The sequence below is a fragment of the Pseudoliparis swirei genome, chromosome 8 (genome assembly GCF_029220125.1).
Source record: "Pseudoliparis swirei isolate HS2019 ecotype Mariana Trench chromosome 8, NWPU_hadal_v1, whole genome shotgun sequence".
In the NCBI taxonomy this organism is placed as follows: Eukaryota; Metazoa; Chordata; class Actinopteri; order Perciformes; family Liparidae; genus Pseudoliparis; species Pseudoliparis swirei.
This window is the reverse complement of record NC_079395.1, coordinates 13,812,625-13,827,194: the sequence shown is the minus strand read 5'-3', so window position 1 is coordinate 13,827,194 and position 14,570 is coordinate 13,812,625. Positions and strand designations below refer to the sequence as shown.

Below are 14,570 nucleotides of genomic sequence, written 5' to 3'. Positions count from 1 at the left end.
GAATATGACGTATCTAAATGTGCATGCACATATATAGACATATGGCTAAAAACATGCAACAATGCAGAACAATCATTTGACTTCTATAAACCATGTGAAACATCTTCGAAATGTGAAAGTAGTCGTACTTTACAATAACTCTTTAAGTCCACCCCCTGACCACAGTGTCACAGTATCATTCTTTACATTATTATGATGATGTGATTTTGTCGTAGGGGCAAAGACACTGACAGCTAAGTTAAAACAGAAGGTTGAATCGGAAGATGATGAATCGGTATGACAGTAACAGTGACGGAGGTGCAGTGATGATATAGTAATGAAGGTAAAACTGGGAAGCACAGATAAGAATGAACCAACCGCCTCTTTATTTTTTACTTATGTATTTCCTCATGATCAACAGGTGCTCACTCTTCCATGTAGGAATGATTGGTTCTAAAATGATACACATATAATAAGTGCATGCATGATGTATATAACTGGGTTGCAAATTAACCATTAACATCAAATATCATCGAAAATAAACAGCATTAAATACGTCTGTATCTATAACCTAGTTTAAAGACACGGATAAATATATCTACATGTATGTTTTAAATACACGTATACTGCCCTCTACTGGTAGAAAGAGTGAACTACTTTACTCTTAAACAAACGATCAGAATATACACGGAGCACAAAGGACCACTTGGCCGCTGAGTATGAAGTGAAGTGACTCAACCCTTATAAAAGACTCTCAATAAACACTTTAAATTCACAGAGGTTGATCGTTTAAAATAGTTTTGCCTGCTAACACAAACTAATGTCTTCAGCCGCTCTTTTGGTGCCGGTTACTAGGCAACGAGGCTCCACCTGCACGCTGCCAGCCCGGCTCCAGACGCAGGCTACATTATTAATGTCGCTACAGACACGACACCTGTCCCAGAAACCATATGTCAAGAAGGAAAGACACAGACGAGCTGCAGCGGGATGCAAGATGACGTGAGGATCCGGCGCTGAAGGAGCAGTTTAAACGAGAGTAAGTCACAATATGAGAAAGTATTGCAGGACAGACTCTGACATGTGAACATGCTATTTTGACAGCAGCCTCTGCAGTGTGCCTGTTACTTTCTTGTAAAGCATGCCACACTCACCAGTGGTAGAAAGGTCCAACCAAGTGCATTTGATTGTACTTTAATACAGTTACTGCCACTTTAAATGTATCTCAAATTCATACTGTAATTATTTTACATATATCTGACAGCAATCGTTACTGTAGGCTACATATTGTTATTTGTATGTTATTATGCATAACATTATCCACACAAACAGTGTGCACACTTGTTCACACAAACCTCTACCACACAATACATTGATTGTTAAATAATTGACAGCGTAGCACGTTTTGATCCAATGTTGTCTGCTCGCACGTTGCTGCGTTGCTAAGTGACGAACGCGTGCCGCATCCTCCTTTCTTGCCCTCTGTCTTTGCCACAGGTGAAGACAAAGCGTCCATGGAGGGAGAAGCAGAGGAATCGGATGAGGATGCTCAGGTGGAGGACAAGCCCACGGTGCTTTGGGAGAAGTGCATTCGGCAGAGCATCTTTATCGACCTGAGTGAGGATGAAAGTCTCCACCTCAGTGATTTGGAGAATTCGTTAGCCTTACGCCTGTCCCAGGCCGAGTCCGCTGCCTCCGAGCCAAGCATCCATCTCAGTGGTAAGTCCTGAAGTCACCGTTGATCAATTCTTGTTATAATATTATACAACAGTGAGCATGACAATCTGTTGTATTCTTTGGAGCATTCGTTCCTTTTTATTGACATGTGGCAGAGTCACAGAGTCAATTTGAGTTGCCTTGTGGGAAGGCTGAAAGGATCAATGTTATGTTAATATTCAGGTTCATACTACATATTAACATGATGTAATGTTAAAAAACCAGCCCATAAGTGGGTGCACTTTTGCAAAAGTAGATATTTAGATACTAGGAGGTATTTTCTAATGAGCTGCATGTAGGAAGGGAAGCCACATCTGAAATGCTTGTTGTTTCCTGATCCAGGCAGCCCGCAAAAAACTCACTCGGGCATCTTATTTCTCAGTTTGTAGGTTGGTAGGCACTCCAGATCCCAAAATGTGTGCGAGGTTGTCATATGTCCCTTTTGCCTTGTCCTGTGCTGTCCTCTAATGTGGCATTTCATTTGCAGGGAGCGCGGAGCTGTCGGCCTTGGATGTCAGCTCTTCAGACTCCAGTAGTGCCATCAGCAGTGAGATGGTGGTCGAGAGCAAGCCCAAGAGCAGCATGTCGCACGTGTCCGCCCAAAGACCAAACACCATTCAAGATGAGCCGCCATTAAAGCAGGAGGAGCAAGACACTAGTGACGAGGAGCAGGAGGACCTCCCTTTTGATTGTGGCCTCGGGAGCCCCTACTTCAACCAAACAGCGACCTCCGAGGGCGACACGAGCTCTGATGGACGGGAGACGATTCATGAGAGTCCTGATGTCACTGGTGTGCTTGGATGTAAAACAAGAGATCGAGATGATGTCGTCCAACGCTTGCTTTCTGCTGAGCGTCTCGCTGAGAAACCAGCAGCTTTGTCACACGAGGATGCCGACACCAAACGGGTCGACCTTTTGGACGCTTCCAAGCCGAGGGAGGTCGCCCCATCGTGCCCTTTTCCTTCCGACCTCGACCAGGTGTTGCTGCGACACTTCTCCCAGGAGGAGCTGCTGCGACCCCATAGGCTGATCGAGGCGGAGACCCTGCCAGAGGTGTCCCTATTGGAGAGCGGGGATGACACTGTTTTCAGCTGGGCTCCGACACACAACAACTCAACGATTAATACCAATCGCTCAGACAGCCCTGCTCGTAGTTCTGAGATTAATCAGAGTTTCTGCTCTGACAGGACTGATGAGAAAAGTGCTTCAGGAAGACAATCTAGTTTAGAGGAAGAAGAAGGAAGGGAAATTACTGCTGTCACCGCTGCCACTTCTGACAGCAGTACATCCAGCGCTGCATGTAAACATTCACAACAGGCCAGTGGGGATACAAGCGCCCTCGATGTAGAGAAGCAGGAACAGGCCGAAGAGGATGAGCAGGTTCAGAGAGTCCCACTTGTGCGCACCAGGTCCTTCAGTGAGATGAAGTATGGTCAAGGCCAAGTCCATTACCCACTCCCTGACTTCTCTCAGGTTGCCCCCAAGGTCAAAATCCCCAAAACTCCAAATGGACCGGCCAGACCTGTTCCTCAGAGCCCCGGCGCCATGCACAGAGCCCAGTCCTCTCCAGAGATGTTAGGGGTGGTCAGCAGAGTCCTGGAGGATTCAGTCCAGCCTTCAGTGAAGCCCTATGTCTTCAAAGACGAGGACAGACAGCCTGCTCCAGCACTGGTGTCTCACCTGCAGGTAGAAAACATTCAGGGTTTACACCTGGAAGCCTTTTGATTCCCTTTGCCTCTCTGTCCTCAAACAATAACATATATGAATGCTTCGCATTGTCGGATTAACACTTGTTTCATTCCACATGTCTTCCTCAGGCTGAATATGATAAATTACTAACTAAATATGCTGAAGCAGAGAACCGTATAGATCAAATGAGAACAGGAACCAACGTAAGTAAAGCGTTAACTTAATCTCAGAGAAATTTCAGTCACAGTTTTAATGCAAGTTACAAGTTTATGGATCTCCTTTCCAGGCTCAACCCTCCTCAGAATTGATGTTTTATTCCGAGTGTGATGAAGATCATCAGGGTAACTTAGTTGAGAGAAGCCATCTCGGATCCGTGACTTCTCACCTTCACCCATCAGGTACGTCTATCTGTCCGACATCTGATATTATGACTTTGCATCACGATACCTGCACATACTCAGTGAAGTGCAACTGGTTTCCATAGAGACAAATGGGGTCAGATGACAACATTCTAGTGAGACAGACACCTGTTCTTAGCTTTTGGAGCATTTTAATTAAGAGGAAAACTATTCCTGTAAACTAAACAACCAAACCACACTATTCACTATTGATTTCTGTGTCATCAGGCATCATGTGTATGTTGTAATAATTAGCAAAGTAACACTTTTTGGTTTATATACACTGAAAGTATACAATGTTCGCTCCCTTTCTTTAAATGCATTGATGATGAATCGACAGGTCAGAAAAAAAAGAATAATCTAATTTCCTTTATCTTTACTAATTTGTTCAATGAGATGTAAATGTGGAAGTTCATCAAAGACTCTTCATCAAGGACATACTGCTCATATTCTGATGGCCTATATTTGTTTTTTTATTACTCCAATCTTCCTTTGTTTTTAGAAAAACCCCAGAGCAACGATCAAGTGATGAACACAACATCCTGCAGCCAGCCGGAGGAGAGTCCCAGTGATGGTGAACGAATGACTGCCGAGCTGACAGACATCATCAGCCACTTCATGCAGAAGGTGCGTGTGAAGATGGGCCGGGATATTACAAGACCAAATGCACAAAAACATTTATGAGCCCTCTTCTATTCAGGTGGAAGAATTTAAATTAAGTGTGAGCATCATGTCAGTGAGCACAGCAGAACAGCAAATGGTAAGTATTGTTGACTTCCTATTTGTAGTTCTTTATAAAATGCACTGGATATAGAAATATAGGACATCACAATTGTGTGTGGTGCATTATAATTTACATTTTCTCTTGCATGTCAATATAATACGTAAAATATGTCCATTGTCAGATGTTGAGGAGCATTATGGAGGCTCAGGACCAACTGGAAAGAGAGTACATCAGTAAGAAGGAACAGCACCGAGCTCTGGAGATGCAACGCTACATGGGCCGGTCCCGGAGAACCGGCATCTTTGACCCAAACAGGTCCAAGAGTTAAAGAGCCTTTTCACCAGTGTGAATGTGTCAGTAGCATGTTAATGTATTCATTGTCGCGTGTGCATTTTGTGTATGTTAAACCGTGTGCAGGCAGGTGGAGGGAGACATATTCAGGATAGGGATGCAACTTGAGGACATAAAGGAGATGATAGACAAACATGTGTGTGAGCAGATTTCTCCACCACATTCATGCTCCACTCCCACACCCATGAGAGAAAAGCTGCACATGAAGCTGAGTCCTCTCTGCACGCCATCACCCTCACCTCCACCAGCCCTGCATGAGGTAACCAACAACAATCTTCTCAAAACATTATCTTTAACCTGTCCACTTTCCCACAAAGTTTTGTACTCTTCGTACAAAATTTAACGTCAAAATGTAGCAACGTTTATGCTCTTCGATATAAAGTTGCTCTGGACACAAACTGACTTACACATTTGGCTTATTACCCTTAAAGTGACAGGAACTACGACCAACTGCCTCATGAGCACTCATGTCAAGTGACAACAACAAAACACAAGGAGTCATTTTTCTAACCTGCTCCTACACTCTGGGAATCTAGGACCCACTGATGAACACATTTAACACAATGTGTTCATCAGTGGGTCCTAAATTCCTCACGTAAAATATTTATGGGTTGTCTCAAGGTTATTTATGTCTGGGAAGCCGGAGTATGAGAAGAATACCTCAGCTTCAACTCTTTGCAATTACCACTGACCGAGGAGTAACTTAGCATCACTACGCCAATCTTCAAAATAAAACCCCATTGAGAACATGTACTTTAGCTTTATCTTATCTAAGGAAGATTAGGATGAGGCGTTAAAAAAAAAAATGCTCCCAACTCCTACTGTACGTTAACAGGAAACTAGCAATGGAACAAGTTTTACAAATCAAAGGCAGGAAAGAACAGGGAATCATATGATCGGTATGAATCAAATCATCAATGACATTCATGAGAATTTAACCCTTTCTCTAGCCCCTCTACCTCACCTTCTTCATACAGATAATAGAAAGCAATGCAGTCTAGCGTCAGCTTTTCGAAATAAATAAAAAATATTCCATATCTTTAATATATAACATACATATGGATTAGAACCATTCACACTTTCAAAACTAATCCTACTACTGCACGTTCTTCACACACATTTTAGCCAGTGTAGTATACGCTTGTAATAACCCTTTAATACATTATAGTCATTATTATAAAGCCTGCAATCCAGCATCCAGCCTTTTCTAGTTGTATATATTCCAGCCTGTGTGCGTCTTGCGCTGGGCTGAAGAGTAGAAGCCCATTTGAAGCACCCACAACCTGCACATTTTATTGTGATAAATTATCTTCGAGACAAAATGGTGAATGTGTGTCTGTGTAAAATGACACTAACCGCAAATTATCTGTATGGGTCTCATGTGTCAGGGCCCAAGTGCAGGTTTTTCCACTGTGGGTTATAAAATGGAGACACAGAAAGAGGAAGGAAAAGAGGAGGAAGTCGAGGAGGCCAGTGAAGTCCATGGAGATGAGGGTTTCCAGCAGACTGACTTGCTGACAGATACTGGACACAAGTACTGCTATTCAAGGTGCTATTTAAAACTATTTTAAAGTCCAACAATATTATAACAGTGTTAATCATGTATTGAAACAGGTACTTTTCCATCTGTAAAAATTGAGTAATACACAACTGGTGAGCATGTTTCACTGTATTGTGTTTTGAGTGGCGTTTTGTTTTGGGTGGCACTTGCATGTGTGTGGGCTCAAATAAAAGGCACCAGGCTCTCAGCCTTACCACGAGCAGATAGTGTTGCAGGTGCGGTGTTGGTGTTCGGTTCCACCGAGTGTCTCTGTGTGACTGTGCAGGTTTTCTTCTCTGTCCCGCTTCAGGGGCTCACCGGGCTCTCTGGGAGGACAGGACATCCAGACAACGCAAGCTGAAGAGGAGAGGAGCTCTGTCTCCTCAGAGGTGATAGATCACAGCAGCATCTTAGCATACTTGAGCCGAAGCAGCTCATCCTCTAGACAGAGGGAGTGGACACGCGACAGGTCAGTGATGGGATATTCAATTTGACCTGGCCATATAAAAGAGCTGTGACTCTCTTGTGGTGTATCTATACTGCGTAGTTCTTAAATAATATATGTCTCATTAAAGTGATATATCCTGTAATCTGTTAATCTAGAAATAGGGAACATCTACATTACCAAGAATAGTAGGCGTAACATGCAATGCTTTCCATGTAATACTGTTTAAGTACTTTTTCCCGAAAACCTCACACTTCCCCAACTCGACTCCTAAATCTAAAAATATGTCACTTGTTGTTGTTGTTGTTGCTGCAGCCATAGCACCCCGGATAGTGTCTTGGACCCAGTGGGTGAATGTAATCGGGGTGATTGTGTGAGTCTGGCTGTGGTGGTCTCGTCTTCAGCTGATGCCCCCAGAGACTCAGACAGCCACCTTCTCTCAGAGCCTCCTCTCAACACCTCGTCTCTATCACAGGTCCGTCACAGAGAGTTGGTTTGTCTCATGTTTGTTGTGCCGCAGATTTTCTTGGATGGTGTTTACATTACAGTGGCTACATAGGCGGCCTTATTTCAACTGTGGTTGTCTGGGGTGCAGAGGCGCGTGAGTCCAGAGACCGACAGTGGATTTGGGAGTTCCTACTTGAATCAATCCGCCTCTGGACCGTTTCAACCTAATCTTCTCACAGAAAGGTACAAAGCGAAATACACAGCATCAATGCAATACATGTTTGGAGTAAATAATACAATTAGCAGCTGTTGATGCACACTCACAATCTACATATCAATTTGGGAATAACTTGAGTTTCATCCTCCCATCTGCAGTGGGCCGACCCAGAATGATGCTTTAAGTAGCTCAGAGAGCGAAGGCTCCGGCTCCGACCTGCAGACAGCCATCCAGTCAGCCTCACTCACTAGCCGGCGATGGGCCAGTCCCGCGCCATCCGTCCAAACACAGTCCTGTGGTGCAGCAGCAGCGGTGGAGCGGTGGGTGGAGAGCACCACGAAGGAGCCTTCAGTCAGGCTGCAGGGTGAGCTAATCTGCCAGCATAAATACATTATCTTTCTATCTCATTTTATCTGGTCATTACTGTCATAATGAACACTTCCAAACAACTTGCACACAGGAGCTGAACGCAGCCTGCCTGCCCAGCTGCATCACCACGTGTCTGAACCTGTACTCAGCACTACCATGGATACAGAAGAGAGAGGATGTCCACTGTACTCCTGCTCCTGTAAAAGGTAGGTATATATGCGGAGGAGCTGCACGTGTTGGTGGTTGACTGCTGAAAACGAGAACGTTATGTTAGATTCAGTATTGTGAACCCAAGACGCACCACACAGACTCTGAAAGCAGGTTACAAGGTTTGTTGGAAACTTGGTTTTCAGAATGGAGAAAACAGCCGATGGGCTAGAGCTAGGCAGCGGTTACATGTTCTTGGGGCGGATCCATGTGGCTTGATTGACAGGAAGAGAGTGAGCAGGCAGGCAGGAGACTGAGAGTCCAGAACAGCAGGTTGACAGGCAGAGATTCATCTGAGCACAAGGAAACAGAGTTTAAACCCAGAGACAGAAACCCAGAGTTAAAAAACCCTCTTCTGGCTTGAAAACATGACAAGACTCAGGAGCTCCGGAGCATGAGAAGCCAAACTCGCTCACAGACTGCTTAATTACACAGTGAACATCTGTTTATCTGTGTGTGTTTTCATGTTTAGTGAGACTATCCTGGCCTTGCAGTCTGAGGTGTCCCAGCTGAAGAAGGACCTGGAGGAGGGCTTGGTCCAGCTGCCTCACCTAGCACAGAAAATGGACTATCTCACCTCTCAATACAAAAAGGATCATCAGGAGCGCAAGTCTAAAACCAGACCGCGAACCCACCACAGACCAGCCTCCAACAGGTGTGTATTGATGCCACATTTGGTTGATATTTACCTTAAATAATTGTTGAATAACAACCAGAAAACCGCACGTGCAGCAAGAAGCTTCCATCAGATATACAGATGCTGAATATCAGAGGAAGGTCCACGATAGTGCTGTCATGTTTTTACCATTTATTGATTATTAATTAAACAGTCATAACAATGATATTTCTAACGTCTAGTGTGTGGAAGCCATCGAGTAGCACACAGAATGTGAGCCATCTCAGTTCCAGTCAGATGAGGATAGAGGACTGGATCTCTTCGGACATGGACCCCAGCAAGAGCAAAGGTTCCTCCACAAAACACTAATAAGCAAATGACAGCTACACACTCCATGTCTCAAAGTGTGTCTCAACATCTGCACGTGTGTGTTTGTGTATTTCTTCCATCGTCTCCTATGGTACTTCGGACCATCCGCTCTCCAGGTACATACAGCGGGGGCACAGCTGGCTCGGAGATCATGTTGCAGTTCCACAATTCACCTGCAGAGAGCAGGAGAGGCAGTGTGCACTCTGCACCTGCAACTCAATATAAACTTCATGAGGCGCTGCAGTCCAACAGAGGTCAGACCGCAGCTGGCTTTCACAGTTCTCTACACACATCCAGAACATTTGATTGATGAATTTCTTATTATGTGTATTATTTACATGGGGATCTTGTATTAAATATTGTGTGTTATGCTCCTTCAGGGTTAGAGGGAAATGGCTCAGTGAAAACATCTGGTCTGACCAGCTCCATTTCAAAAGAAGGAAAGGCGTCTGACAGCCATGCGAAGAAAAGACCACAAAGTAAGTGACTTTATCATCTAATATTTATCACGTCAACATCTACGGGTCATTGTGTTTAATTAATATATATATATATACTGTATGTACTGTAGATGAATACATGCGATTTCAACTCTCTAGAAAAGCTGTATAGTAACTGTGAAACAGGGCAGAGACAAAACATCGTCGTCATAAATGTTCTTTCTCGAAACGGCAAAACTAAATCCAGGGCTGTAAATATGTGCAGTATTGTGTTGGTACACACACTGTAGTGCTTGTGATGTTCCCGAGCAGCCACCATGGAGAGTTTTGACTCCAAAGAGAGGTGGTCTCTTTTCCCCTCTCCGTCTCTTCAGAAGCCCCTGCTCCAGGTCAGCTACGCCTCCTCCAGCAGCCTGCCTGCAAGGTAAACGAGGGACTCAAACACACCACTCACTGAAAGCGTTTGGTTTCCTCCATAGTGTTATTAGATGTTATAGTTATGTTCAAGTGGAATATTTGTCCTCAGCTATAAAGTGAGGGAGCCGCCTCTGCGGTCCCTGCCCCATCACAGAAAGCGCTCCACCCAGTCAGACACGGCTCTCCTGCCCAGTAATGTGTACTTCCAGCGGACACCGTCTCCAGCATCAGGGCCCTCAAGGACCGGCAGCCGGTCAGGGAGACGCAGAGGGACCAAGGTGAGATGAGTCATCCCTTCACATGGACGTCTGCTGACCGTTCTGACATTTCAAAGATCCTCCCTGTAAAGATATTCGTTGTTGCTGTTAAATCTTTTACATGATGAGCTCATTAGAAAGTTTGTGAACTGTTTTCTAGGAGGTGGAGATGAACAGGACTCTAGACCGGGCCATTGAGGTGGCCCGCGGCATGAAGAGGACCACCGACCGCATGGCCAGGAGACTGTCGGCTGACCTGGCCGAGGCTCATCTTCACCGGAGAGCGCAGAGCACGCAGCCACCAGGAGGCAGGAGACCCCGTTATAACCAGCAGAGTTATGAGTTCACTCTGTAGTCACTTCCCTCCAGGCATGTGACGCCTGATGCTGATGTAAATCTCTTTATGTAAAGTTATTTGTACATGGTTGTTTATACGTATACATATAAAAGTCTGAAATCAAACATTACATTTGGATTTTATAACATGTATATTATTGATGCTTTGATCCTAATTTGTAAGAATAATACAATTAAAATAAATGCTGTCCATGTTTTTGTTGACAGAGAGCATTTTGCTTATTTTAAGTATCTTTTTATATTTTTATTTAATGTCTTTTATTCACAACATCTTCCATCATCTCAACTTTTTACTCAACTGTGTGTAAAATATAACCCCAAAAAAGACATTATATCCACTATTATGAGGAAAGAATCACATTCTGACACAATATTGTTGATCGGAGGAGCAACGTGATCCAGTTGTCACCTCTACTCAGTACAACCAGTCACTCAGCAGATGAAGCAATGGACATGAACTTTATCTTTGTCAGTACACTTGTGTTACCTAACCTTTTTGCTTTCCCCTGCTCCACAACTGTTAGCTATCCAATACACACAAGACGCCATGGGGTGTATAGATAAAGTAAAATCATCTTATAAAGTATCTCAGATTTGTAATATTACATTTCTGGAAAATCCCTCTCTGCCTTGAGTTCCAAGGAGAATATCAACTTGTGCTCGTTTGAGGCCGCCTGCTCGTCCTGCTGGCCTGTGGCTGCTGGTGACACCGTGTCTCCTTACAGAGGGCTTTGTCGCCGTCGCAGCCCGTGTTCACTTCGAGTCTGCTGTTGTTCTACGGAGGGTATCGGGGAAGATGAGGTGTCTAAACAACATTCCTTCATGCAGACATCAGCTTTTTCTTCCCCGTCGGCCATCAACAGGGCAGACAGGTCGCAGGGAGGCAGGCATGACAACACAAATACAGAACCAGAGCCCAGGCCCCCGTCTGCAGCTCAGCGTTTCACTGACTCATGTTGAAGGGCTCTGACCATTTTTAGTTGAGCAGTTGTAGATTAATGCCATTACGTAATAACTTCATTTTAAATGAGTTCCCAGTTGTTCAACTGTCTTAAAGCTATACTCACTTACATTGAAACTGTTGTTTTTTAGTTTTTGCTTTTGGAGGAGGGGGGGCATCTTTTATATGGCATTTTCTGGTGTTAATTTGTCTGTTGTCCACTGTGGACTGTGTCTGTTGTTGGTTGCAGGAGTTTTTGGTGGCAAATGAGTTTCCCCCATTAATAAAGTGTTTTAATCTAATCTAATGTGAACAAAGTTGGGATTTTGTCCAAAAATACCGGAAGACACTGATTTGACTAACTCAGACTGCCTCATATTAACTTCAGAAAACCTTGGGATGTTTACAAGGAAAGATGAAACAAACACTTCAATTGACAAGGTATATATCAAAATGTGTCTTTTGACACAAACTTTAACTATTGTGAACCTTTCCTTTCAGGATGCAGATCGTTAACTTAGAACAGAATCGTAATATCGTTAAATATCACTCTGAAGGTTTCTGAATGGTCAGTGATTCAAATAGTCAACAATTCTTTGTAAAATTGACCTCATATTGACTCCAAAGCATTATCTCTGGACAAAATAATTACACTGGCAATTTTGGAAATCTGACACTGTTACTTGTTGTTCTTTGAACACTGAACGCCGTGATTATGTCACTTGTGTGGCGTTGAATTTGATCAGCTCCTTCTTATTGGCCTTTCCGCACAAAAGGGTTTCTCTGGTCCTCTGGGATCGACCCAGCACGTCTTCATAACGCACACCTGACACTGATACCAGGCCACTGGCGAAAAGAACAGCACAATAACCTTTCCTTTTGTCACCTTAACTCAGACTATATGCACACACATGTACAGCATAGAGGACAGTAAAGCTCCTAGTCGTATGGAGTTACCGGATGCGTGTGGTCAGATGAGCCAGCTCCGTTCTTTTAGCTTGTTTTGTTTGTCAGTTGCTTCTGACACAGATGAAGTGTGTGTTGGAGCTATTTATTTTGACATTTGTATTTAGTTTTATTGTAAAATAATATTGTTTCATTCTTGCATATTTATGTTATATATTCTGATATGTTAGAAGAGCTTTTTTCTTATGATAGTTTTAGTTTAGTTTAATACATTGTGATTGTTGTTTTAATATATTTAGTTTTAGGATTGGTTCACTGATTGGGTAACACTGGGCACCTGTGGTTATATGTAGGTATGGGTAGCTTCAGGACCAGCATGCACCGGGGTGGCCGGTGTTTTTATACCAGCACACGAGAGGCAGTGTCAACATTATATTTGTTCTTTTGTTTGTTTCGTAAATAATGATATATGGAATAAGGAAATGGACATTTTCTTTTCGCTGCGTCAACTCCAAACCCCACGGTGTAACACCCTGTTAATGTTGTGTCTGTCTCCAGAGGAATTGGTCATTCCCTACACCTGCCCTCAGCCTCTCCTGATTGTGTCACTCCCGTCTCGCTGATCCCTGATGTCCCACACCTGTGTTTCCCCACCTTATATATTCTCCCAGTCTTTGCTTTGTTCCCTGCCAGATTGTTGTGTGTTTTGCCCCTCGTGTCAATCCGCTCATGACCAGTCCGGTTTCAAGTAAAAACATTTGTTCCTCAATCCCAGAGTCGGACGTTTCTTCTGCACTTGAGCTTACCCGTGTGAATCTGTGACACACGGTGCGTCAGTGGCAATTTGATTTATAGTTTTGATTGATTTATTGGACAAATGGCCACTACAGTGTGGATAATAGATCATACAAAAAAGTGAACTGTTCATTCTGGGGCACTGATGCAACTGTCTTCCCTTGCAAATGCTACACTTTATTGACAGCCAACCAATACGTCATATCTATATTTACGGTCCACAAAGTGTCGACAAACTGAGAGCATAATGATTCACTTTTCAGAAAGAGGTTTTCTCTGTCACATGATCTCATGGACGAGTAAATCAGGAGAGATCAAGTGTTGAAACCTTAATCAGGCCAAACTACTTGCTTTCAGTCACAGAAATAGGTCATCACTCTTACCGAATTATGTTTTATTAAATAAATTGTAGTGACTGGGATGTTCGGGGGGTTTCTTCTGTGGGTAGAAAATATTTAAAGTTGGCCAAGAAAGCAATCCTATTGCACCATTTGTGCCATGGCCGCAAAGACAAAAAGACAGTATATTTGTGTGCGTTCTGCTCTCCGGGAGGACATCCACACACCCTGTGGGGAGGAGTTACAGTCTTTGGGCTCTTTGGTATTTGCTGAAACAATACAGGACCTGTCGTTTCATCCGGGAGAGGGAGGGAGAGAGAACAAAAAAACAGTCAAATTTAAGCCTGAGTTGCTCCCCTGAAGTCATTTTGAGAAACAGCATCACACATCTCGCCTCAAGGCAGAGGCTCGGGGGGAAACTAAATCCACTGAGGTTATGGGAACAACACAGTTTAAAATGCTGAAACTTTTGCTTTTATTGACCTTCACAGAGGTAAGAGATGATCATTTTCTCATATTGTGTACTGATTTTCAAAAAAACTAACTAACAGGTAACAATGTGTATGTACTCAGTGTAGGTAGCTGGCATGTTTTCCTATCTGTGATAATGTGAATACTTTATATCCAGATAAATAATAGTGGATGTTTGAAACATAAGCTCTTTTGAGTGTCACTGCTTTCAACAAGTGTGTGTGGCATGCCCAACCTTAGCTCAATAGACAAATTCATTCCGACCTGAAAGAAATACCTGCGCTGACCAGTCCTGAAATCTGTGTTGAGTGAAGGTAATGTGCAGCCTGCTGCCTCTCATGCGCCGAGAATATGATACAGGCATTATATCCTGAGGCTAATTATGCCTCAGGATATAATGTGAAATACCAATCGCCTGCTACCCTTGAAATGATGTCCTTGTCTTGAACATACTGTATTTCCTGCCATTTATCATGAATAATTATCCCCGTTTCATTCATTAACTTGACTTTTTTTCCTCTTTTTTTTCAGATCTGTGCTGCTCAAAATGGTAAATGATCTTCTTCTACATTTGCTTTTGACTTC

At 43.5% G+C, this 14,570-nt stretch overlaps 1 protein-coding gene across 1 annotated transcript; it reads left to right on the top strand.

The window, feature by feature from the left end:
• The first annotated feature begins 1,490 nt into the window (after nucleotides 1-1,490).
• LOC130198126 (microtubule organization protein AKNA-like) lies at nucleotides 1,491-10,568 on the top strand. Its single transcript, XM_056421215.1, has 21 exons — nucleotides 1,491-1,695; nucleotides 2,180-3,378; nucleotides 3,510-3,584; nucleotides 3,668-3,779; nucleotides 4,282-4,406; nucleotides 4,480-4,539; nucleotides 4,685-4,818; nucleotides 4,921-5,113; nucleotides 6,243-6,403; nucleotides 6,705-6,863; nucleotides 7,155-7,314; nucleotides 7,435-7,529; nucleotides 7,662-7,867; nucleotides 7,964-8,078; nucleotides 8,552-8,734; nucleotides 8,938-9,044; nucleotides 9,181-9,318; nucleotides 9,445-9,543; nucleotides 9,814-9,928; nucleotides 10,031-10,199; nucleotides 10,339-10,568. Exons 1-21 carry the CDS (start codon nucleotides 1,491-1,493, stop codon nucleotides 10,531-10,533), a joined length of 4,005 nt encoding a protein of 1,334 aa, XP_056277190.1. The 3' UTR covers nucleotides 10,534-10,568.
• The last annotated feature ends 4,002 nt before the right edge of the window (nucleotides 10,569-14,570 follow it).

Coding starts and splice junctions, on each gene's coding strand:
- LOC130198126 (XM_056421215.1), top strand. CDS start 1,491: ATGGAGGGAGAAGCAGAGGAATCGGATGAGGATGCTCAGGTGGAGGAC. Junction 1,696..2,179: donor GCCAAGCATCCATCTCAGTG/GTAAGTCCTGAA, acceptor TTTCATTTGCAG/GGAGCGCGGAGCTGTCGGCC. Junction 9,319..9,444: donor GGCGCTGCAGTCCAACAGAG/GTCAGACCGCAG, acceptor ATGCTCCTTCAG/GGTTAGAGGGAAATGGCTCA.